The sequence below is a fragment of the Manis javanica genome, chromosome 6 (genome assembly GCF_040802235.1).
Source record: "Manis javanica isolate MJ-LG chromosome 6, MJ_LKY, whole genome shotgun sequence".
NCBI lineage: Eukaryota > Metazoa > Chordata > Mammalia > Pholidota > Manidae > Manis > Manis javanica.
Window position 1 is genome coordinate 14,093,297 of NC_133161.1, and position 25,858 is coordinate 14,119,154.

Here is a 25,858-nt window from a genome sequence, read left to right on the forward strand (position 1 = left end):
AATAGAGAATCCTAGCAGAGTCATAACGTGGTAGGAGTCATAACTCAGGCTTTACACTTGCTTCTAGTATGAGGTTTATGTGTTATTTTGTACTGACCAGCACATCTAGGCTTTCACAATTCATCAGTTACAATTCAACCCCCCCTGCATGAATTGCATGGATTGAGCCACTGTGATACCCACTTGGGCTTTGTACCCAGTGGTTCACACCATCACTGTGAGCCCTGCACAGTAATGAATGTTTCCTGTTATTTCACTGTGTTTGAGTTTGACTTGCATAATAAACATTTTTTTAAGTACAAAGGAAAGTTTATAAGCCTCGTTAATGTATTGTTGACATATAGTTAGTCAACACTTATCATCTGATTATGTTTAAATAATCCTATAAACTACATACCTTGCTTTATAATAATTCTTAACTTTTTTCTTTTTCTATTTCTAGGAAATTACTTCACAAAAGATGCCATCTGTTCTCATAAAAATTGCCTGTGTGATCCTAAAAACATCATTATGTTTGTAGCCCGAGTCCTGGTAGGAGATTTTGTTGAAGGAAATAAGGATTACAGGAGCCCTCCTATACCATATGACAGCTGTGTGGATACAAGGCTGAATCCCTCCATTTTTGTCATCTTTCAGAAAGATCAGATTTACCCAGAATATGTGATTGAATATACTGAAACAGACAAACCCTGCGTAATTAGTTAGAAATGATGAATACAGTGTCATAAAAGATGCGATAGCCATTCTGTTTACTTTTAGGACTGGATTCCCCCAGATAATAACACTTGTACATTTCCTCACCTAATCATCAAATGTTGTAGATCAGTGGTTCCCAAATTCTGCTGCACATTTAAATCATCTGAGAAGCTTTAAAAAAACTCCATTGCCCAGATTGTACCCCATTCCATTTACATCACTATTCCTAGGTGTAAGAGCCAGGCAGTGGTATTTTTTGAAGGTATTTAAAAAATTCCCTGAGGATTCAAATATGTTATAAAGAAGTTTGGGAACCGCTTGTCTTAGAGATAACTAGTTAAGACTAATTCCTAAAACTTCCTTTCTCTCGTCAGTACTCTTAGTTTACTGTATGGCCTGGTTTTGTTTTGGTTAAATTGAAAGAAAATGAATTTGGGAAATTTGAGAGAAATTTTAAGATGCCTGTTAAAATAAGGACACAAGATAGTACACCCTGGAATGGGAGATTGTGAAAAGTTAGGGGGACGGACAATGCTTAGGAATGTGGTGTGGAAAATATAAAGGCAACTTAATGAGATCACGTAACTGCTGTACTATACCTTCGTGGCGAAACTGATTTGGAGCGTATGTTTCTTTATCTCTACGTGTACTTAGGGGACTCCATCCAGGTTGACTCTTTCTGGAATGCAATACGAGCTGCCAAGTGTGGCTCAGAGAGAAGCAACCATCTGGAGTTAACTGCGCATTTGGGTTCTCCATATAATTATGGCAAAGTAAGACATTTATATTTTCATCACTATGATTACAGAGAAGGTTTTTTCCTCCAGGTCGGACTTCCATGAAGTGTCTGTATCTTGGGGGTAGTATGGAGTTGCAGTAACCAGATTCACATAAGCATGACTGATAAACCTGAGTGCTGCTGTAGTTTGCTGCAGCAGATGAGGCTCACCGAGGAATTAGAAGCAAAACTATCGCCGTTGAAGGCTGGGCCCCTAAGGAGGCGAGATCTGTTCCCTCCCGAGCACAGAGTAAAAACGAAGAGAACTCTGCCTCCAACAGGCCATGCACCTAGAAGGGACTTCTTTTTCTAAATATAATAGGTTGTGTGGAACTGTAGTACTGTCAGTTTTTAGAGCAGCTGAGGTTCCTGGACCAAGAGTTCCTTCCTTACTGTGAATCAGATTTTTCCTTCCAATTTCCTTTTCACCATTCCATACCAGTCACCAATTTCCTGTTATAGTTCCTTCCAGTAGACATGTTACAAAAAGTAATTAGAATTAGAGTTGATTTTATATTAGTCAGATTGTAGATCAGTACAAAAAACTCCACAACCCCTTGGTGTAAGGGCTCCGTCAGTAACAAATGTAGTGATTTTTTTAGGGTAGTGTTAGTTTCTGGGAGGCTTACCACCAATAATACTGTCATTCACTTATTTTTTTCAAGGCAGCTTCCATTTTGGAGTTTTCCTTTCTTGATCTTGACCCTCACATTACAGAGATACAATTTATCCAGCTCTATCCGCCTGCCCGTTTGACAACTCCAGTTGGACATTTCATGGGCATCTCTAATTCAGCATATCCAGAATAGAATTCCCAGTCTGCCTGCCTCAAACGAATCAGTTCCTCCCCAGTATTTTGTATAGAGAAGTAAGTGGTATGACCATCCACGCATCTGCTCCAGCAGAAACCCAGAAGGCATTCTTGCCTCCTTTCTCTCCCTCCCCCTGCACACCTAAGCTGGCCCCAAGTCCAATTTTCTCTTGTAAAAAATCTTTGTCCCCTTCTAAGCTGTTCTTTACTTGGCAGCGAGAATGGTCATATTTTTAATTTTTTTACTTAATAATAACCTTTCAAAACGCAACTCTAATCATGCTTTATAGTAAAGTTGAAAGTCATTATCGTGGCCACACACGATCTTGTCCTTCCCTGTCTTCTGTCATTTATTGCCTTCCACAGAAGCTTCTCGGGCTTTCTTTCAGTCTTTGGCACCCCTTTGCACTTAGCTCAGTGGTTCTCAGTCAGCACTTCTGCGTTTTATAAATCTGTTTTTAATGATAATTATTTTGTAACATCCCCTTTATTATACCTAAAATTCAATTCAGTGGTAATTTACCTACACACAGTCTTAGAAATAAATTAAAAATTAAATACAATTAATATTAACATAAAAGGGAAATAGAAAGTTTGTAACTTGGGCATAACTATTCTAGAAGACCTAATTAAGTAGTCAATTATACCTACTTGGAATGAATAAATTGGAACTTAAAAGAAGGTAGGAGATCAGAAGCTATTTTGTACAAAGACATATGGGAAAATGAAAAAGCGGGGATACAAGCGGACATTAGAGTAAAAACTAGTGATAAAATGACTTATTTGCATATGATAATACTTCTATAAGGGAAAAAAATGAAATAGGTTTAATTGAAATAAAGATACTGTGCAAGAAAATCTACAGATTGTCGAAATGGAGAAAATTGAGGAAATACTTTATTTTTGCAGACGAGTTATAGGTCATACATGAATGTCTAGTGAGACATTCAAAATTCGTATAGGGTGCAGAATAATTCCTTATTGTGAGGAACTGTCCAGTGTATTGCAGGATGTTCTGCATACCTGGCTCTCACATACTAAATGCTAGTAGCACCCTTCCCTCCCCTGACTTATGGTAGCAGCCACAACCCCTAGCAGATCTACTCACCCTTTCTGAACTCAGCATTTTATAGCATCCTCTCTGCTGTCCTGAGATGATAGGTAACACAATCTACTTACACTTACGAGTTTCTTTAAAAATCAGTTTAATGCCCTAACTCTATTATGGTGCAGAATCAGAAGGAAAGAAATTTGTAATGAAAATAAAATGAATGTCTATGTAGATACTCAGGCATGACTATGCTGTACGACATCATGAAATAGATATTTCCTCCTACTTACGGTGAATAGGCTTGGATTTAAGAGTCGATCAGAAGCTCCTTCCTGTAAGTACAGGAAAATGAAAGATTAGAAGTATGGGTGACATAGAATGAAAACCAGTACTTGGGTAAGTCATGACAGACCATATATCTTCTCTGTATATGGTTAAGGGACAGAGCGAAAACTACCTTAATTAAAGTAAGGATAATAGGACAAATTACAGATTGTCTAAGAGGAAAAAAGGAATTATATTCTCTGACAAGCTGTAGGTCCTTCATAAATGTCCAGCAGGACATTAGAATGCCGTATAGTGTACAATATTTCTTCGTTGTATGGGCTCAACCCATACACTTCAGGACATCTGTTGTCCCTGCCTGCATCCACTTGATGCCAGTAATATCTCCAATTATTATGTAAACTACAATCCATCAATTTCCAAAATACCATAGTGTGAACCACTGACTTTGTTAATATCTAATAACCTTAAGATTACCTGACTTTTACCTCCATTAAGTATGGAGTCCTGCAGATTAGATCAGATACTTTCCCAACAACTCAGTTTTAAAATTCTTTGAGCCTTACTTTTGTTCATTTTTAGCCTCTATCCAACTTCAAGTTGTCTGCTTTCTGTATTAGAATATAAGCTCTTTGAGCATTGAATCAACCTGTCTTAGTCACTCGGCTACACCTGATACTTAGCTGAATACGCTAATGCTAGCTAATACGTTGGAAAAATTTTGTTGAATAAAGCAAGCTTAACTATTTGTATTTCAGTAGTTGGGTTGTATTGCTTTTTATTCTTGAAGTTTAATTTGAGACCATCTAATAAAACGAAATAAATATTAATTTCACTCTGCTGCCTTTATTTGCTGTATTTCTAGGTATCTCCAAAAAGAGAATCAACTGCAGACACCAGTTTATTCAGTAGGGGATAGAAGATCTATTTTGCCCTTCCAGCTTTATCGTTCCAGAACTCAGTCACCAAACAACCTTTAGCACACTACCAGGGAAAGGCAGGGTGGTGGTCTGGAGAAGCCTATTGTTGTTTGCACATCTTTTGTCTAGGTGCTTAGAGGAGAGGCTGGAACCTGCGAACACATCGTTCTTCTCTGGTCCCAGGGGTGGGAACAAGGCAAGGATGAGGCCCAAAAGTTACAAATATAAATGGTTATCAGCAGACTTGTCCTATCAATCACTCCTCCAAAAGCCCTTCTCTACTTATCCTTTGTTAATCACAAAGCTTTGGATGGAGAGAGGAGGAAGATCCCTATATGGCAGCATAGGTTTGACTAAAGCAAAGGTAAAACTGCCATTTGATTTAGACCTCAGTGTATAGGCAACCCCTGGCTGTCAAAGCAGCCACGGTCACGAAAACGCGTTCAATCTAGGCGTGAGCAGATGTTTGAGTTTTTCCAATTATTTGTTCTATTTGTTTATGTACTTTGTCATAGCGGGTTCTCAATTTTTCAGAAGTGTTTATTTGAGAAAATGCTGTTTAAGGTCTTAATATTTTTGCTCTCAGCTCAGTAAGTCTGCCATTTGATTCTTGTGGTGGGACTCCTCAGGCCAGCAGAGCTAGAGACAACCATTTCTTAGACCTTTGCTGCCCTAAAGGTAACTACCATCAAAGGCAGTAAATGCTGAGTGCTGACTGCGTGTTTAGGCCGCTGGGGCTGTGATAGAGGACGTGGCTGGGGAAGAGGGCAGGAGGGAACAGTTTCACTGGGAAGGTTAAAACAGTGACATTAGTGCATGTCCTTGTACTGACTCCTTCAAAAGGCCATGCTCAAGAAGTGTGCCTGGTCATCAGTGAGTGAAAATCTGAGTTTTAGAATCTTGAGTTGGAGGTATGAACTACCTAAATCCTAAAAGCTCAGATCCTAAAATACCATCCCATCTCAACCTCCTGTGTTTCTCTTTTCTGTTCCCTGTGAATCCACTTACCTCTACTCAATCCTGGATGTCTCCCTTCTCTGAAACTCCACATTCCCCAACAGTCGGCTCTGGAATCTTTTTTTCTTTTTTTTCTTTACACATTTCAACACTGAACAGCCTCATTTATTTTCATACTTTGTTTCTCACACACTTATGATTTCAGAATCTATACTCCTGAGGGGTCAAAAAACACGCTCAAGGTTTCATGGCTAATGAGTAATGGGACCAGAGTATGAGCCGTTGGAGACCATAGTAACCACACTTACCATGCCACCCCTCTAAGGGACAGTCTACCTTTTCCCTCTCGTCCCCACTCTTTCCCCGTTAACTCTTGGACATACTCCCGCCCCCACCTCCATGCTCATCAAAGACTTGTTCTCACTCAGTCTTCGTCTCTTTTAAGTCCCCCCATCTTCAGCATTCATCATGGACAGCCTGCCCACACTCGATTTCTATAACCTCCTCGTCTTCATCTTCACTCTCCCAGGCACCCACATCCACAGCTCACTGTCCCTAGACTCGCTCTAGAATGTCTCTTTCAGAAATTGTGAGCTGCTGTTTTCTACCTCTGACCCACCACCCTCTTAGCTCCTGGGCTCTCACAGTCCCTACATCTACCGTCTGCACACATTCAGCCCTCCCTAGTCTTCACTTCCTTCCGTGTCTAGTCTCAAGCCCATTATCTTTCAATCACCCAGAACCTTTGACCTTATATCCTATCCATTTGGCAAACCTAACAGTGGATTCATGAAATTGTTTCTAAATGCTGAGTATTTTTAGAGAAAATTGCAGAGCCATTTGGATTAATATCACTACAAATTTTTGGTGTTCAACCACGGCAGCCCTCTGCACTGCCCAGCAATCCTGTCAGCGTTCTCTCCAACCCCACAGGAGAACTTTGTTAAACCTTTGCCAGCCTCAAGTGACTCCCCCACCCATTCTTGGTCTTATGTATACTTAAAAACACCACTACCACCCCTACAAACAGCTTTTGGGGCTTTCCACTTCATCTTAAGCCTACAAACTTGCCTTATACGCTCATCCTTGCCTCTTTTCCTCTTGTCTAAATCGAAGAGGTGTTTCTTCTCTGAGGTTAGTTTTTCCAGTGTCCGTTCTCTCCCACTGCCTCATGACCCTCACCCACTGAATTACCATTCTTTTTAGTTGTATTTTCAACTTCCCCTCTTACTGGATCTTTTCACTTGGCATATCACTGCATGTCTCTCCTACAATAAAATACCTCCTTCAACCTTATATCTTCCTCCAATTATCAGTTAGTCATTACCTTCTCAGACAATTTATAGTCTATAATCCCTAGAGTTTTATATTCTTTTTTTAGCCTACAGAAATCTGCCTTTTCTCATTACACCTCAAAAACAAACTTGTCTACTTTTATCAATGTCCTTGTAGGAAAACTCCCTGCAGTATTTTATAATGCTTACAATTTCCTCTTCGAAATTCTCTCCTCTTGTGCCCGTGAATGACTCGTTTTTCTCTAAGCTTTCTTTATCAGTTTATATCTTAGGCTGGATTCCCTCCGAGGCCAACAGAAAAGCATTGAATGCAAGCAGGTTATTTGGTAGGGGAGTAGGGAGTAAAACAGGGAAAGGAAGGCAATATAGGGTGTGCTAATGAGCAGGTTATGGATAACTGGGCAACGGGCTCAGTTCCATTAAGGAACCTCTGAGAGACTCTGGAATATATACCTGATGTTCCACCTGAGGAATAATGCCCTGGGATATTTAGCCACTATCTGGGAGGAAAAACTTCCTCTATCCTCTTAGGTTCGTTCAGTAACTAGGGGCCTGCAAATGTAATTTACAACACAGATTGAATGGAGAAAAAATGTACAAAGTTCATCATATGCAAATGGAAAATAAGTGACTCCCTAAACAGTTAAAGATGAGGGTTTATATACCTAACTTAATAGGGGAGAAGCAAGCAGGGAGAAAGGCTTATATGGGAAGAACAAATGGGTTTTTAGACGAAAACAAACAATAGATAAGTTTGTGATAATGTTTACGCAGGTGCCTCTATTTTGTTAATTTTTTTCTCCACCGTCACAAAACCCTCAGAGAGGTGACCTAAGGCAGCCTCACTCCCAGACGTTTCTGCTTTTAGTGAAATAAGAATCTCCAAGAAGACTTCTTCCTACATCTGTTCAATCTCAAATGTCTAGTTTAAAATAATCTTCATACTAACTCTGGGGGTCTAAGAGTTTCCTCACACCACCAATTCCCTACCATCACTGGTTGAGAACTCTTCCGGAGGTGTTGACTCCTTGGTAATCAGCATGCTTGTATCATGGGCAAGCTTGCTCCTGTTGGGTGGAAAAAGACCTTGGCAGAGAGCCCAAGCAAATGCTGAGCGCCAAAGAGACACAGGCAAGACTTTAAGAGCTGTGCCAGTTTCCTTCTAATTCCCACACCCCACCAGCTGAATGCTGTTATTCCCCAAGGTTCTATCCTCCCACCTTTGCTTTTATTATTGTGAGTAATCTTATCAACTCTCTTAGCTTTAATTACCTAATAATCTGATATCATCCAAATCTAAATTTCCTTTTCATCTTTAAGTTCTAGACCTGTCTATACAACACAACTGTCTACTGAGTATCCACTTCAAACTAGACACAATAAAAACTGAGATTATAGTCCCTCAAATCCTCTTCCCTTATTCCCTTGCCTGTCTTGCTTTTCTGGAAATCCATTCTTTTAATTGCTGCCAATGATCATTCAGAAACACCTATGCTACAGTATGGCCAGGCACTATTTTTGTTTGGGGATATAGCAAGGAACAAGACAAACTCGAGTCCTGCTTTCATGTGCTTGAATTTTACAAATATATGTAAAAAAACACAAGACAAATTATCAGTGATAAGTTCCATGCAGAGGCTGGGAAGCTACTTTGGTTTAGGAAGGGCTTTGCTGAGTAGAAGACATTTGAGCTGAGTTGAAGGATAAAGGAGACAACTAGATTGGGGGAAAGCACTCTAGGTGGAGGGATCATGTCACTCCCCAGCTGAAATACCTTCAGTGGCTTTCCAAAGTCTTCAGTATATTAAGTCCAAATTTCTTAGCATGGCAGAGAGGGTCTTCAGTACCTGGCCAGTTCTCTTCCAGTTCAACTCCTTTACATTACATGGCATTAACTCATTTAATCCTTACAACCACACTAGGATAGCAACGGGGGTGGTTGTTGAGTTCCTCGATTCTGTCTTACTCACCTTTGCACTCTGTCACTGCATTAGCAGTGGCTCACAAAGTGTTCATTAAATGAGCATGGTGGTGGGCGGGAAGGATTGGCACTTAGTAAATGTACAGGTCTAGACTGGTGCTGGCCAACAGAAACACAAAGCGAGCCATACAGGTAATTAAAAATTTTCTCATAGACATCAGAAAAGTAAAAGAAACATACGATTGCAATGACTTTTTATTTAAATGTTACCAACTTAACATGATTACTATAAAGTTAACTAATGAGATACCTTACATTCTCTTCATTATAAATCTTCGACATCCAGTGTGTGTAATTTCACACATCCCACCTCCGTTCGGAAGGGTCACGTTTCAGGTGCTCGGGGGCCACGCGCAGCTAGTACCCACCTACCTCTTCTGAGACCTTCCCCCACGCGGTCCCCGAGGCCCCCTTGTCGTGCTCTTCTACCGCATTGCCTATTTCATCTTTGCAGCCCTTACTGTGTGCCTCAGATTCTCTCATTTGCTTGCATGTCATCACCGCCCGGCTAAACAAGTCCCTCAAGGCAGGGAGTCGCCGGGAACGGCGCCTGGCACGGAGCAGGCGCTCAGCGAAATCTGCGCCCGCAGGACCCGCGGCCCCCGAAGACCGCGGCCCGCGCGCCCGCTTCCGCCGCCGCGGCCCCCAGCCCGCCCTTCCCCAGGCGCGGCCGGGGATCGCGGCTCGAACTCGCCGCCGGGCCTGGGAGGAGCCGGCCCGCCTCGGGTTTCCGCGCCGGTCTCACCCGGAGCCGCGCCGCGGCCACGGCGGAGCCCACGGCGGGCCCCTCCCTTGCCGGGGGGCTGTGCGCCAGCGGCGGCCGCTGTTCCTCCAGGACCTGCGCGGAGCCCTCGGAGGCCCGGCTCCGGGACGTGCTGCGGGAGGCGGCCCCGCGGCCGGGAGGGTGGCGGCCGTGTGCTCCGCGCGCCTCTGCGCCCGCCGCCAGCGCGGAGAGCGCCAGGCCTGCGACCAGCTGCACCTCTACCGCCGCCACACGCTGGGTCAGCGCCCGAACCGCTCCGAGAGGCCGGGGGGGGGCGGGGGGGGAAGCCCGGGGGAGGTTCCCCTGCGCTCCCAGCTCCGGGGCGGAGGGAGGCGGAAGGCCATCTCGATTTGGATTCCTTAAACACCTCACTCCCAGAAGATGTCAGCCCGTCCCCGGGACCTCCGCCGCGCGGCCCGGCCAAGTCAGAGTTCATTGACGGAGACCAGGGGCCCTTTCTGCAGGGAGCGCTGCCCACTCGCCGCGAGCCTCGGCGTTTACACAGCCAGCCTGGGCGCTCTGACCTGGTCTGACTGCCCGGAAACACCGCAGGGTGTTGGGCGAGCGGCTTGGGGGGCCGCCTCCTGCCGTGTTGGTGGGTTTACTCAAGCTCCCGAAGCGGGGTGGGGGGCACGCTTTTCCTTTTTATTTTATTATTGATTTGTTTGTTTGTCTGTTAGCTTTTCCTTTTTTTAACGTTGGTGTATTTGGAGGCGGGCAGCTGTGTGGGGTGGAGCAGGCCAGTACAGTCACCTAGGAACCGCTGGGCATCCTCAGTCCAGCAGGCGACTGGGAGAGGGGGACTCTGGCTTTAAAGACATTCACTGAAAGTGAAAATGACCCTGGCAGGGGAGTTGCTTCAACCCGTCTTTTTTTATTACCTGCTTATTAGGTTGTAGTGTCTACGGGTTCATGGAAAATTGCTTAGCGCCTCCTCGTAGCTGAAAGCGGCCCTCTTTCCCTGGGTCTCTGGTCCAGGGCTCTGTGTTCTCCTAGGTCTCCTTGTACCCTTTCCCAGGATTCCACACACCTGTCAACATCCAAGTCCTGAAAAACTATGTAATTTAGGCCTCAATGAGGCCCAGCTTCAGATCCTGCTTTCACAGAATGACTCCTGCCTTTACCAGAGGCGAGTCCCGGAGAAGTCTTCCTCATACTGTCTGTGCGGTAAAAGAAGCCAAAGAAGCCACGGAAAATATCAGAAGTAGAGTTCAGAGTGAGGTGTACAGGTGAGGGTACAGGGCTAACCTTTCTGGAGTCTCTAATAGTACTGGGCTTGGATACATGGGGAGCTGGTGGACCTGTGTGGTATGGAAATAGCAGTAATGGCTCCTGTTTTTTGAGTGCTTACTGAATGCAAGCAATTCATATACCTTAGCTCATTAATAACCTGTCCCCATTTTACAGGTGAGGAAACTGAGGCTCGGACAGATTAAATAAGTTGCTCAAAGTCACATAGTAGATGGCAGATTAGGTCCATGAAGCTTGTGTTTTATGAATTGTCTGTATGCTTTTGCCTATTTTTCTATTGAAGCATTTGTTGTCTCCTGTTAGTTTAATATTTTTTTTGGTACAGATCCCTTTTAGGGTCACATTTGTTAAAAGTATTTTCCCCTATTTTTTGGCTTTAGATATTAGTTTTAATTGCTTTGAAACAATATGATCTAGTTCTAAATGCTCAAAAAGTACCCATTAGAACTGCTTTGATGTGATGATGGCATTAGCATATCTGTATCTGTGTAGCTATGCACAAAAATTTTTTAAAACAAAATAGTTGGAATCCCAAAAGAAAATATGACAGAGAACCCTATTAGAAGTGGAATTTTCTGATCTAGAAGGATAATTCCAGCATAGACACTCTTGAGCTGCCAGGAGAGGGCTGGGAAGAAGGAAGGTTGGGGACATAGAAGGTTTGTGACTGTGGTCCTGTTTTAACCCTAAGGTATTTCATAGCCTAAGGGAAGAAAGTCGCGAGGCTGGAGGGCAGACGCTGCCCTCTTGGTAGCAGAATCTGTACCCAGAAGCAGTTCAGAGTCGGCCTTAGGAGCCAAGAGGTTTGTTCTTGGCATCCATCTCCTTAATTTCTTCAAGCTTTGAAGCCAGGTTGGGTCGGTCATGGTAATGAGACAGAGACGTTCTGACCGTAGCCAAGCGGTAGCGGGAGCAGGTCACGGGTAGGAAGGGAGAGGGCGAAGCGGCTGCCGGGTGCAGTCCTTCCTCTCAGGGCGAGGGGCAGGGCAACTTCTACCGACCTTTTACTTCTCATGGTATTTTTTGACTTAAGGAAGTTTAACATTTTTTGTGTTGTTAAACCTACTGAACACTTCTTTACGACTTCTACCGCATATTCCAGCGTCATCTTGTCATATCACCCTACTTCAGTGTTCTGTGAGCAGACAGTAGCTTGGCTCCGCTTACAGCAGGAGCCCACCGCCGGTCCTATTAGTTTGGACTGGTGGTGTGTGTCACGGAGCGGCATGAAACATGGCCACTTGGATGGCAGGGACTGTGGATGAGCACAGTGGATGAGGCAGGAATGGTGCCTCCCACCTCTTGTTGGAAAAGGCCTGATGATCCCTTTTCACCATTCTCCTAAAGACACAGTTTACAGATACAGTACATGAGAAGAAAATAAGGGACAAACATTGTGATTTATAATAAGAAATGCATATTTGGTTTTCATCCCCATTCCTGACACAGAACCTAAAACCTGTGGATAAGAGCTCTACAGGTTTCTTTTGTTATGTTCATGTAACTTTGGGAAAGCTCCTAGGTAACCTAAGGATGGGGACTGGTTGTCTGGAGAATCGTCATGGGATTGGAGAGTTGGAACTTTCAGCCCCCGCTCCCCACCTCCTGGGAGGGGAGGGGTCGGTTAGCACTGGAGCTCAGTCACCAGCCAGTGATTTGATCAGTTGTGCCTGGGTGATGAAGCCTCCATAAAAACCCAAAGGATGGGGGTCTGGGGAGCTTCTGGGTTGGTGAACATGTGGAGTGGCATGCCTAGAGAGGGCATGGAAGCTCTGCTCCTCTTCCCACATTCCTTGCCCTGTGATCCTCTTCCATCTAACTATTGCTGAGTTATATACTTTTCTAATAAACCGGTAATCTAATAAGTAAATCTTTCCCTGAGGTCTGTGAGCTGCTCTAGCAAATTAATCTAACCCAAGGAAGGACTCATGAGAACCTCTGATCTATAGCAGGTTAGCTAGAAACAGGTGACAGCATGATTTGGGTGGGATAGGCCTCTGACATGAGGGTAGTCTCGACGGACTGAGCCCTTCACCAGTGGGATCTGATGCCATCTTCAGGTAGACAGTGTCTGAACTGAGTTAAAGTTTGTGGGACACCTGGTCAGTGACTACTGAGAATTAGAGAATTGCTTGATGGTGTTGAAAGAAACACACTGGAAATATGTAATAGGTTATGCTGATACATTTGAAAACTTGAAATGGAAACATTTCTAGAAAAATATAACTCATTAAAATTGATTCAAGAAAAAAAAGAAAGCCAGAATAGCCTTTTCTTAAAAACAAACGTATTGAAATAAAAAATTTTAAACCCCACAAAACCAGGATATTAGTTAAAAGTCTTCTACAAGAAGAAAACCAGACTCATATAGTTTTATTGTTGAGCTCTATCAGATCTTTAAAGAATAAATTATTCTGATTTTTGGGCTAGGTCTAGGATATATATTTTTTTAATCTCCTGTATATTCTTGAACCAATATCACACTGTTAACTAGTTTATATTTTAATATATGATGGTGCAATTCTCTATGCACATTGCACTTCTTTTTCAAAATGTTTTTCTTTAATCAGTTCTCACTTGTTTACTCACTTTTCTCAGATAGGCTTTAGAATCATTTAAATTCTTAAAACTATTTTATAGGAAATTTTTGTGTGGGGGAGTAGGATTTTCACTAAAATTACAATTTCATTTTAGAAAATAGGCATCATAATTATAGGTAGGATGCTATTCTGTTTGAAACCAGGTCATTTATGTCCAGTAGAATTTCCCTCATTTTAGGGTTGACTGATTGCATTCTTGTAATATCATTTAACATGTTCCCTCTTCACCCTGGATTTAAAGTAAATTGAGAGTTAGATTTGAAGGTTTGATCAGATTTAGGTTTGATTTTGTAGCAAGGGTTTTTCGTATGTGGTGCATGTTAAGGTGGCTAACCTTTCCTAGGACTGCTGAATTTCCAGAGAAATCAGATTTTTATGCTAAAACCTGTTGTATCACCTCAGGAGGCACACAGTGTCTGGTCATCATTTTTATGTGTGAGGTTAAGGTTGGCAGTGTGATCCATCCTTGTTAAGTTCCCCATGGGGAGGGTTTTGGTTTGCCTGGTGCAGACCCAGTTTACATTAGTCATCTCAATGTAATTATTAATAGTGCTCCCTAAAAAATTCCCTTGTCTGGATGATAAACTATCTGTTCCTGCTACCTGCCTATGTTGGTTTCCCTGGAAGCAGAGCCTGCCATAGGGATTTAGGTGCATGTGATTTATTGAAGGAGGCCTCTTTGGGTGAAACTCTAAGGTAAAGAAGGAGGGAAGCAGGATACAGGGAAGAAAAAGGGAGAAGCAGGGTGAAGTCTGGCCTAGACTTGATTCATGGCTAGGCTCTGGAGCGAAAATTACACTGAAGAATTATTCTAGCCTTGAGACAAGGTACCTCCATAGCAGTCACTCATTGGCTACAGAAGAGGGCTGATTAACTGAGGGTCAAGGCCAGAGAGGGGCCACTGTGAGTAAGTAGCAGTGGGGTGGGGGTAGGGGATTAGATGGGTGAGAACACTATTACACTACTGTCCCATCTTTCACCAGAAATTGCCATTTACAGAAGCTGTCATTTATTGGCTTAAAAGAGATAGTGAAAATCAGTGTTTTATGTATTGTCTCATTTCTGTACCAGGTGTGTTTACAACAAAGGTGAAGCACTGTACAATTACTGCACCTCAGGGGCAAGTGCAACAAGTTTCACGTGTGCAAATCCTTTGTCAGGGAGAGTGCACACTTCAGAAATGCAAGCGTCCCATCAGCTCATTCATGCCACAGCCCTGAGCTGCTGCAGGTCCAAGGACTGACTATACCAAGAGCCATTGATTTTCAGATGATCTCTACCTGCAAGCACATAAAATGTTATATTAGCTTTAGTTGTACAACATGATTTGCTCTTTGTCAACATTGAAATGATCACCACAATAAGTCTAGTTAATAGCCATCACTGTACACAGTTACAAATTTTTTTTTCTTGGAATGAGAACTTTTAAGAAAGTTTTTTTTTTAATTTTTAAGAAATTTTAACCACACTGCAGAAACATTTGGAAAATAGAGAGTAGAAATGCAAATTACAATGACTCCCTTCACTCTAATCCACAATAATTGTTACCATTTAATTGCAGGGCCTTTCATCCTGTTACTACACAAATAACTAGCCCACTGGTGGTCCAAATATACATTAGTTTTGTATCTCAATTTTTTACTTTATTCAACCTTATAAATATCTTCCCATATTGCTGCCTACGTAGTCTGTTTTGTTTTGTTTTTTTAAAGATCTGCAAGGGTGGCTAGTGTTCCTTTAATTATAATGCATTCAAGTTACTTATTCTACTTGTAGTTGGAAAACAGTTTTGGTGGGTAGTGAGTTTAGGAGAACCATTGATAGGATAACCAAATCTCCAAAGTCAGAGTCTCTAAGCTATTAATAGGGAGTTTTCTTGGGTTGGGATGGTAGTGGCTGACTTCCTGGGTGAGTGGTTTGAAGGGAGGGAGGGCTCTGCATCTAGGAGTGTCAGAGGCTATCTAGGGAACCCTGAGTAGTAGCAGAGATCTACTCTGGACATTTTTTTCATTTGGTCTTGTTTCGTGGATCTCTCTCCTAATGATGAAATGGTGACTTTCTGCTTGCTCTGTGTGTAATTTGTTTTTCTTTTTTAATCCAGAAGACACAAATTCTCCAGGTCCAGAGTGTTGGGAGTTTTGTGTGAGATCTGATTAGTGGGGTTAATGCTCCCAACAGTAAATGAAATTTAGAGTGATAGAGGGGTGTCTTAGGAAAACTCCATCTCTTTTTACTTCTTTTTAGTTAATTCACCTTCTTCTGCTGATCATTCACAGGGCCTTGAGGAACAAGGAGTACAAGTATGTGGGGCTGTAGAAGCCAGCCCTCTTATTTCTGCTTCTGCTCAGTCAGCTAAGAAGCCATAGGTGGATAAACCTTAAAGGAAGTCTGTCAAGTAAAGAGCAGCGTGTCCAGTTGGAAGTTCTGAAAACAAAGCTGTTGCTTAGCTTTTATTTGTAACCATTTGTATGTCCGGAGAAAGGAAATCCCAGGGCAAAATACCTCTAAAAACTGAAATCAGTCAAAGGGAGAAATAAAATTTAAAATCCGTTTATTGCTCACAAACTGCAGGGTAATTACCCATTCATATGGAGAGGAACTTCTCTCCACCCCTGAGGAATGATGCAAATGCACTAAAGCATATTTCTCTCCACCTCTGAATGCCTACTGATATGCAGATGTACTAAAACCAGGTGAGATATTATGGAAATGTTATAATTTTACCCATACTGTTCATTTAGTCTTTATCACTAGTGGTCATAGTAATACCTGCCTGTCTTGCCAATGGGTTTCAGCCCTGGGCAGGTTCACTATGGATTCAGTGTGACCAAAGAAATGACAATAGAACGTTCTTGGGGTGAAAAGGTTATACCTAATTTGATTTCCATGGTGGCAGGTCAATCAGTAGAATCCCGTCCACTCAGAGCGAGTCAGCATGCAGCAAGCCAGTCTCTGCCTCTGGGCCTCTCGGCCCACACAGCCATCCTCTGGGCCTCTGTCCTTGGCGCTGCCACCACTCCAGCCTCTGCTCTGCTCTCCTGCAGCCTTGCTACCGTGTCACCCAGAGCACTGGGTAGGGCTCTTTATATAGAGTCAATAATGAGGCATTGCCCACACATGTGTAGTGAGCTGGCCAACCAGGGTCAGGTGAGAATCCTGGCCACAGGAACCTTCATTTTGTCCGCACTGCCTCACGGTTGTTGGGAAGATGTCAGACTGGAAGGATAAAATTGGGGCTGGGTGGTTGGGGATTCAGGTCAAGAGAAGGTAAATCCCGAGTATAGATGGGGTCCATCCAGGGCACAGCCTGACCATGGCAGCTCCCCCTGCAGCCTCTGAGAGCTTCCCCAGGCTCGCTAGAGCTTGAAAGGGGCAGGTTTCCGCTCACTTGCTTTGTGACCCAGCCCATATTTTTCTATACCCCCATGTACACAGCTTACACTCATGGTATTCATAGTTTGGACACTTTGTACTCTCTTTTTTTTAACATAATGTTCCCTAAGTTTCTTTTCCATGTTTGTTCACATTTATCATGCATCACTTTTATTCACACACTAATATATCATCATTTCTTAATGATTTCCCTTATTCTGGGATATTTCTATACATTTTGAATATAACTTCTTAACATCTGTAAATACTGAATTTTTAAAGTTATTTTTTTGCTTGGCTTGTAGGTGCTAAAGATACTGTCTTTTAATTTGTATGTCTTTAATGTATGCAAATGAATATTTTCTGTGTTTGCTTTCTGTACATCTTACTTTGTGCCTTTTGTACATGCCCTTTAATTACTAGGGCCCTCCTCCATGCTGATGTAGGAGGACCTTTGATTAGGTTCCTTAATTTTCATAAAAGGATGTCAGCCAAACTGTGCTCATATGACATCCAATTCTTAGGGATCCATCCTCAGTCAGCACCCAGAGTATATAACTTGGGGTGCTCACCAGATTTCCTACCTTACTCTGTCTTATCTCCATCTCTCACTAAAGTTTTACCAAAGCCCAGTTGCTTTGGTTCAAAGGATGGGTAGTTCATTCATTCCTCAAAATTGTATCCATTCTTTCTGTGGATCAGGATGGACCATCAGAAACCTGCGTACCTTACCCTTTTCATGTGGACTCTCCTTTTCTTCCCTTCCCCTACCCCCACCCACCCAGCTGTCTGCATTCAGTTACATTTAGATGTTCATTCTTTGTTTGCAGGAAGGGGTTCCACAGAGAAGCAGTGTTATGAAATCCTTTTCTGTGTTTGCTGTTGTAATATCCCCAAATTTGGTATGTAAAATGTTTTTTTTTTTTAATTTAACTGCCCAGCAATAACATAACATTTGGAAATAGGGACAAGTAGGGTTTTCAAAAACTGAAATTTAATTTAGCAAAAAAAATCTTATCATGAAATGCTGTTGTTTCTATTGGGGGAGGTGTGCAAAATTGTCCTTTTAAAGTAAGAAATTGCTGTGTTTTCTTCTAGTGGACAGTGAGACTCATGCAACTTATGTGAATTTTTTGACTTTGGTGGTCAGTATTTATGAAAGCCCTTTATGTTTTGCATATCTTGTTTCTTTTCTCCTAGTTCTGATTTCTCCAGATGCTAGTTTCTAAAAAAAATACTTTTACATTTCATTGTTACTTACATTTTATCCTTTTAATATGTATGCTTTTGTTGTAAGCCATCTTAAGTCCTTAATGAAACAGTGTAGTATATAAATGTATTTCTTTTACTTTAAGAGACTTGATGGGCTTCTCCATTTATTGTGTTCTTTTTATATACCTTATATGTGAAGTTACTGACCCTCTGTAATCTTTGTTATGATATTTTATTCAATTCTTTAATATCCTATTTTAACTTTAGTTTTGTTGGTATTCATTTTATAAAAATATTTTATATAATCATACTTATCTCTGTACTTTTTGTCTGATGTTTCAGCTGTGAGTGAGTTATTGTGTTAGAGTTGGAGATGAATTTTCTTTGGTAATATGTTGGGGCTTTTGAGGTGAAGCTGTACATTTGTAGGCTCCACAGATTCAACATATCCAAAATTGAATGATTAACTTTCCTCCAGACTTATTCCCCCTTTTGTTTCTGTATTTTGGAGTGTCACCATCTAATAACTTATGCCAAAAACCTGCAAATTGTCCTGTACTTCTGGTTACCTGTATCAAATTGGTTACCTGGTGTTAGAGGTTTTCTTTCCCCTCTAAAACCTCTCAAATTGTTATCCTTCTCTGCCCCTTTCTGTTCATCCTTTACACACTGCCTTATTTCAAACCCTTAGCACCTCTTGCATTTATTCCCCAGATGCAGAACCTAGTGGTTTTCAAGGCATGAGGTGCTAGGGGCCCCTGCTCCTCTTCAATGATGGTAGCCTCATTTTAATATTTAATGTAATTAATAGGCTTTTGTGGATTTCATTGCTCTCCTTAGCACCCTTCTCTCCCCCTGCCTTCCAGCCTGCTGCCTGGGTGATCTTTTGAAATGAAATGCTAGCTTAATGGTATTGCTTTTTTCTGCCGTAACCTTCATTGGTCCCCATAATGCAGGGTAGGCATCATTAAGCTCAGATGCCTATGGGAACCAGAAAGGTGAGCTCAATGGATGAAGTGAGCTGATGTAAGAAAAATAGGGAAGAAGAGACAGTGCTGCAGCAAGCTGCCTCATCTAAAAGGGGCAACTGTCAGTTGTTTCCAATGGGAATGCAGGGCCTCGTTTGCCATATAGTCCAATTTGTCAAAAGAAGAGATCCAGATTTTCATGAAAAGTTTGGTTTTTAAACATTGGCTTTTTAATTGACTTTTTAAACATGCAGACCAATGCTGTATGTACTGACCTACTTGAAAGTTTTGGAATGTGCCATTTTACTTTGTGACTGTAAATGAAGCTCCCTTCAAGCGCTAAGCCTTCCCTCCTCCTGCCTCAAAACCTGGCAAAACTAGATTCTTTAAAATGCTAGTTTAACCTTTGCTGACCCTAGGAGATGCAGCCCTCTTAGTACTCTCAAAGCTCCAGCAGGCAGCTCGCTACATTCCATTGCCATGCTTTCTGCCTTGATTGCCTAACTTTGAGCACCGATGTTATTTATTCTTCCTGATGATTCTAACACTTGGTAGCTGAGAAATACTCTTTGCCATCTGATGAATTAAACTCCGTATTTGAAGCCTTTGAGTCGGTACCATATTGTCTTCATTGTTTTTTTCTCTCCCCACATACGTATTTTTAATATTGAAAAAATCTTTTGTTCACTAAGAAATGTGTTATGTAAGGCAAACACATCTTTTTGGTGCTTCTGTTTGAATTGTCTAGGTCTAAAATTAACTCTGTAAGACTTATGCTCCTGTTCCTAATTCTTTCCATCAAGGAATTAAGTTTCTTCATTACTGATGTGTTTCTTGATTTATTTCATTATAATTTCTTTTTGTTTTTGTCTGGGTCTTAACTATCCCTCATTACATTAATGCTTTCTTGGCTAAATCTGTATTGCTACTCAGGATAGGAATCTCTATTTACCATTAGAATGCCATTAATTTTAAAATATTTCTCTTTGGTGAATTGTCTGTGTTCTAACAGTGTTGGATGGACTGGTTGTTTTTTCTTTAAAATCATAGCTGCAAAAATATTTGTCTTTTCCTATGTATTTCTGTTGTGTGTTAAAGAAAATTCTGATTAATAGATATTTTTTGATATATCTTCATTGAATATGAAATTTATTCTTGTTTTTTAATAAATGCTCTCTATTTAATAAGGGAAATAAGGTTGTTTATTAGAAACTTTTCATAGGAATTGGTGTTTTGATATTGTAATCATAATTTTTATCATTTAAATCACCTGATATGATTATATTGATGGTTTTACTATGTTAAAACAGTCTGAAATTCTGAGTAACTCTACTTGATATATTTTTTCAATGTATTTTCCCCCCTATTTGGTTACTTTTACTCTAAGTGTATACATCTATGCATTCATAAATAAAATTCATTTATGTTTTATGTATATATGCAGTAATTTCTTTTTCATTTTTATTTCTATATGCTTAGAGTATAAATTTTATTCTAAGTGCTGTTTTGAGTTTTTACAAATTGATTTGTAATATTATTTTTATTTACTTTTCCAGCTTTATTGAGATATAATTGACATACAACACTGTTTAAGTTTAAGGTATACAAGGTGATACATGTATGTATTGTGAAATGATTACTACAAAAAGGTAAGTAAATACATCACCTCAAATTCATTATTATTTTGAAAATAATGTATTACTGTATCCTTGAATTTCCTTCTCTATTACTATTTAGGAATATTTTTCCAAACGATTTTTTTTTTAATGTATTATCCTGGAAGTTTTTGAATAATGCAGGCATGTGTTAAGAAGAAAGTAATAGTCATTTGTAATACCACTATGTAGTGGTGTTCTAAGACCATTAGATATACAACCTCATTTAATTGTCAAAACAGAGTTCAGTTAGATCACTAACTCACCTTTGACAGAACATGGGGAAAAGACATACGCATGGGTAAGATGACATCAGGGATAATTTTAGTGAATTCTGAAAGGCCAGTGTGGGCTAGCATATCAATTTGTAATAGCGTATCAATGAGAAAGTATGTAAGAACATCCGAAATGTATAGACTGCAGGGTAATCCCCTCAACTGACATACACTTTCAAGGATGAGATGATCTCCACATTATAGCAATGCTTATGAACATAGCAAATGATGAAAAGAACTTTTAATATCCAGTTGGACAAGGGGTCTGAAGCTGAGCTCTCATGCACTGCTGGAGGAAAGGTACAGTAGAAGACAAGTTGGCAATACTATGAAAGGTCTTAAACGTAAGCACGCTGTTTAGTCAAACAATTCCAGTTTCAGAAATTTGTCATGTAATAATAATAAAAGATATGTAGAGGAATTTCTGTACAAAATTGTGTATATTTCTCAGGGTGCCAGCAAAAAACAGATGGCCACTTAAACTGAGTAAGTGGAGAGAATTTAATGAAGGACTATTTATAAGGACATGGGCAGGGTTAAGGGAAACCAACAAAGGTTGATGGAATGAATACTTAGGGACAGTGATGGGGACACCATTCTACCCTAAGCCTGACTGCACAAAGGGAGGGAGCTGCTTTGGGAAGCCAGGGAGAGTAGTCCCAGGAGAGAACTTCCCACTAGATGTGTTCAAGGTCTTATGTTCAAGAAAGCCAACTAGTAGTCCTTCAGGGTGGGACCTGGGTGTAAATACCCTTCCCTCCCTTTTCCCCCATTATTAGATTTCTTGCTGGTGCCCCACATTGGCCAAACCCACAGGAAGGTAGGAAGGTAGGAAGGCAGGAAGCCCAGTGAGGCAGTCTTGCCAAGGCCAGCTTCCCAGAGCATGTCGCGTGGTGGAGAAGGGGAGAGGCTGGACCACAGGCTGGTAAACACATGGCGCTGCTTTCAAAGGAAACCACGCTGAATGATTTATGGTAGGCTCATATCTTGGAATACAATGCCACCATTAAAAATGGTGTTTAGAAGTATTCTTTATTAAGGTGAAGAGATGTTCATAGTATATTCTTTATTTTATATTTATTTTATTGTTAAGGTATCATTGATATACAATCTTATGTTCAGGTTTCACATGATCAACATTGTGGTTACTACATCCCCCCTATTGTTAAGTCCCCACCATATACCTCATTACAGTTACTGTCCATCAGCATAGTAAGCTTCTCTGTGCTATACTTCCTTCCCTGTGTCCCCCCCTGATATTATGTGTGCTAATCATAATGCCCCTTAATTATTCTCTTATCCCTTCTTTCCCACCCATCCTCCCCAGTTCCTTTCCCTTTGGTAACTGTTAGTCCATTCTTGCATTCTGTGAGTCTGCTGCTGTTATGTTCCTTCAGTTTTTGCTTTGTTTTTATACTCTACAGATGAGTGAAATCATTTGATACTTGTCTTTTTCTGCCTGGTTTATTTCACTGAGCATAATACCCTCTAGCTCCATCTATGTTGTTGCAAATGGTAGGATTTGTTTTCTTCTTATGGCTGAATAATATTCCATTGTGTATATGTACCACATCTTCTTTATCCATTCATCTACTGATGTACACTTAGGTTGCTTCCATTTCTTGACTATTGTAAATAGTGCTGCGATAAACATAGGGGCGCATATGTCTTTTTGAAACTGGGATCCTGCATTCTTAGGGTAAATTCCTAGAAGTGGAATTCCTGAGTCAAATGGTATTTCTATTTTGAGCATTTTGAGGAACCTCCATGCTGCTTTCCACAATGGTTGAAGTAATTTACATTCCCACCAGCAGTGTAGGAGAGTTCCCCTTTCTCTACATCCTCACCAGCATTTGTTATTTGTCTTTTGGATGGTGGCCATCCTAAAACTGGTGTGAGGTGATACCTCATTGTGGTTTTAATTTGCATTTCTTTGATGATTAGCAATGTGGTTCATGATATATTCTTGAATCAAACAAAATTTTATGTACAGTCTGATCCCAAAATTTCTATCAGTATTGTGTATGTGTATGTGCATGCAAATTTATCCTTTTAAAATGTCTAGTGGAAAGCATTATGGAGGTTCCTCAAAAAGCTCAAAATAGAAATACCATTTGACCCAGGAATTCCACTTCTAGGAATTTACCCTAAGAATGCAGTACTCCAGTTTGAAAAAGACAGATGCACCCCTATGTTTATCGCAGCACTATTTACAATAGTGAAGAAATGGAAGCAACCTAAGTGGCCCTCAATGGACGAATGCATAAAGAAGATGTGGTACATATACACAATGGAATATTATTCAGCCATAAGAAGAAAACAAATCCTACCATTTGCAACAACATGGATGGCACTAGAGGATATTATGCTCAGTGAAATAAGCCAGGCCAAAAAAGACAAGTACCAAATGATTTCACTCATCTGTGGAGTATAAGAACAAAACAAAAACTGAAGGCACAAAACAGCAGCAGAATCACAGAACCCAAGAATGGACTAACAGTTACCAAGGGAAAGAGACTGGGGAGGATGGGTGGGAAGGGAGGGATAAGGAGGGAGAAAATAGAAAGGGGGCATTATGATTAGCAAGTATAATGAGGGGGGGCATGGGGAGGACTGTACAACACAGAGAAGACAAGTAGTGACTCTACAGCATCTTACTATGCTGATGGACAGAGACTGTAATGGGGTTTGTCAGGGGGACTTGGTGATGGGGGGTGTCTAGTAAACATAATGTTCCTCAAAAAAACAAAAAAAACAAAAAAACCCCACTAAAATACAACTGTACTTAAAGGTGAAAAAAATGTCTAGAAGAGCATATGGTCTTAAATTAACAGTGCTTCTTTTGGGGCGGTGAAATTATAGATTATTTTAATATTGATAACTTTGCTTCTCTGTATGTATCTTCTGCTTTTTCTGTGATGTGTAATAAAAAATTAAGTTTCTATTTTCAGAAAATGACAAGTTTGGCATGATCCCAAAGTAATTCTGTGAGTTAAGTGGGTGCTATTCTTAACACTGGCAAGGAAAATTCCTTAAAAATTATATTAGAAGCCAATTTTATTTTTGATCATGGTTACAAAATTCTTAAAATTTCAGTAAAGAATTGAGCAATTAATTTTCATTGTGTAATAATGAAATGCCAGTTACAATACTGAGTGACTTACCTGATTCTCTAATTTATTTTCATACAACGCTATGAAGTAGTTCTCATACCTTTCATCCAGAGCCTATAAAATTTACATTTTGTAAGCATATTTTATTGTTTGGAGATTGTCATTTCCTAAAGGGCAGAGATTCTATTTTTTCTCTATCTCTGTGAAGAGCCTGAGTTCACCAAGTTTAATAAACATTTGCCCATGCCAATTACTGTAACTTAGCAAACTTTGTACAAGGCCAAGATGATCTCACATCTGAAGCGACCTTTTATATTTTTCACGTAATGTTCAGTTGGCATTTCATGGTGTGTAGCAGAGGAATCCAGCCTTTCTTGACATCCTTAGAAGTCTGAGAAGGTACTGTGTCAGTGTAAGGATGGGCAGGTAGGTGCTGGGGTACATCCCTCCTCGTCCTGGCCCTGAAGAACTGTTGACAAACTTATACTCCCCTTAGGTGAATTTGCTAAGTTAACCTAATTACCTGATTAGGTTCATTGTTAACTGGGCAGCAGGGAGGGATAAGGTGAGGGAAGAGACTGGTATGGAGTTTATTTCTTGTACTTCTGTTTATTCATTCAGTAAGCTGGTTGAGCCCTACAACTGCCAGCACTGTGTTAGGCACTGGGAATAAGAAGCTGAAAATGAGAGGGTGTCTGCCCTTGAAGATTTATTTCATGTGCTCAGTGCAGTGACAGTGGCCACCAGCCCAGCTAGGGGAGATCAGGGACAGTCACCTGCAGGAGTGATCCTGTCTGCAATGGCAGGAGGCTTCAAGAGCAGAGCTCTCTCCTAGGAAGTAGGGAAGGTGTCCATCTAGGGATTTGAGGGGGGAAGGAGTTTTCTAGAGTAGCATGGTAATTAGGACAGTTACATAGTTGGTGTGCTTTGGCCTTCTTTGCTCATATGATTGATTCAAAGTCATGACAAGATGGAAGAATAAGGAACTAAGCTAGGCTACTATCATTATTCTCATTCTAAATTAGAGCCAGAGTCGTCGAGTTTTAGAACATGGTCATATGTGAGTTGGAGTTAGTAGAATGCCAGAGAACTAGGGTGATTCTAAAAACAGCTTTCACCAACTGTTGCCGTGATTCTAACGTGGATTTTTGGCATGCCTCAGGGGAGCAGCCCTTGGGTTTGGGGCTGTAGTGGGAAGTGACCATGGAGAGTGTGGGCAGAGGACTGAGCCAGCTGATGTATGGCAGCTTGTGTGTTGGGGGGTGAGGACTGGAGGAAAGGAGGTGCAGGAAACTGCAACCAAGGCAAGGCCTGGAACGTGCTTTGGCAGCATTCTTGCCATTATTGCTGCTCAACGGCTCAAGGGGGACAGACATGTCCAGCCTATTCCACCCAAGACAAAGATCCTGGGTTTAGACCTTGTACCTGTGATCATGGGTACTCTGAGGATGTCTCTCCCTCCACTGGCTTCCTCTATGATAGGCAGGAGGTCCTCCCTAGGGATTCAAGTAAATTGAGGTAATTATTTATTTTAGATCATGGCAGCTGTAAACTCTTAGCTTGCCACAATCTGACTATATCCTACTATTTGCTCTTTTGTCCCCAAATTCCTTCTGAGTAGCTCTTCCTCTAATTAGGCAAGTGGCCCCATCCTATGACCACATCTGTTCATTTCTACCTTCTTGCCCTTGAGATTTCTGCTTTGCTTTGCTTTGCCTTTCTGTCTGCTTTTCTCTGCAGTACTCTTTCTCCTCTTGTTTTTCTTCCTTTAACAAATGTTGCTCATTGTACCCATTGTTCAAGACCCAGCTTAAGCCCCACATAGTCTGTGAAACCTTCCCTACCTACTGTAGCTCACGCTGATCTTGTACATTT

At 41.2% G+C, this 25,858-nt stretch overlaps 2 protein-coding genes across 4 annotated transcripts in view; both read left to right on the forward strand.

Moving 5' to 3' along the window:
* The window catches only part of ZC3HAV1 (zinc finger CCCH-type containing, antiviral 1), a 43,297-nt gene extending 38,846 nt beyond the window's left edge, over nucleotides 1-4,451 (forward strand). For all 3 annotated transcript variants that reach the window (XM_017681058.3, XM_017681057.3, XM_017681059.3), the window contains exon 13: nucleotides 443-4,451. In XM_017681058.3, the coding sequence (XP_017536547.3) occupies nucleotides 443-705 (263 nt within the window). In that variant the 3' untranslated portion in view covers nucleotides 706-4,451. The remainder of the gene's footprint in view (nucleotides 1-442) is intronic.
* Nucleotides 1,593-20,326, forward strand: LOC108410097 (uncharacterized). Its single transcript, XM_073239856.1, has 4 exons — nucleotides 1,593-1,724; nucleotides 9,136-10,132; nucleotides 10,516-10,766; nucleotides 15,665-20,326. The coding sequence occupies exons 1-2, from the start codon at nucleotides 1,593-1,595 to the stop codon at nucleotides 9,898-9,900; spliced, it is 897 nt and encodes a 298-aa protein (XP_073095957.1). The 3' UTR covers nucleotides 9,901-10,132; nucleotides 10,516-10,766; nucleotides 15,665-20,326.
* The last annotated feature ends 5,532 nt before the right edge of the window (nucleotides 20,327-25,858 follow it).

Coding starts and splice junctions, on each gene's coding strand:
- LOC108410097 (XM_073239856.1), top strand. CDS start 1,593: ATGACTGATAAACCTGAGTGCTGCTGTAGTTTGCTGCAGCAGATGAGG. Junction 1,725..9,135: donor TGTTCCCTCCCGAGCACAGA/GTAAAAACGAAG, acceptor ACGCGCAGCTAG/TACCCACCTACCTCTTCTGA.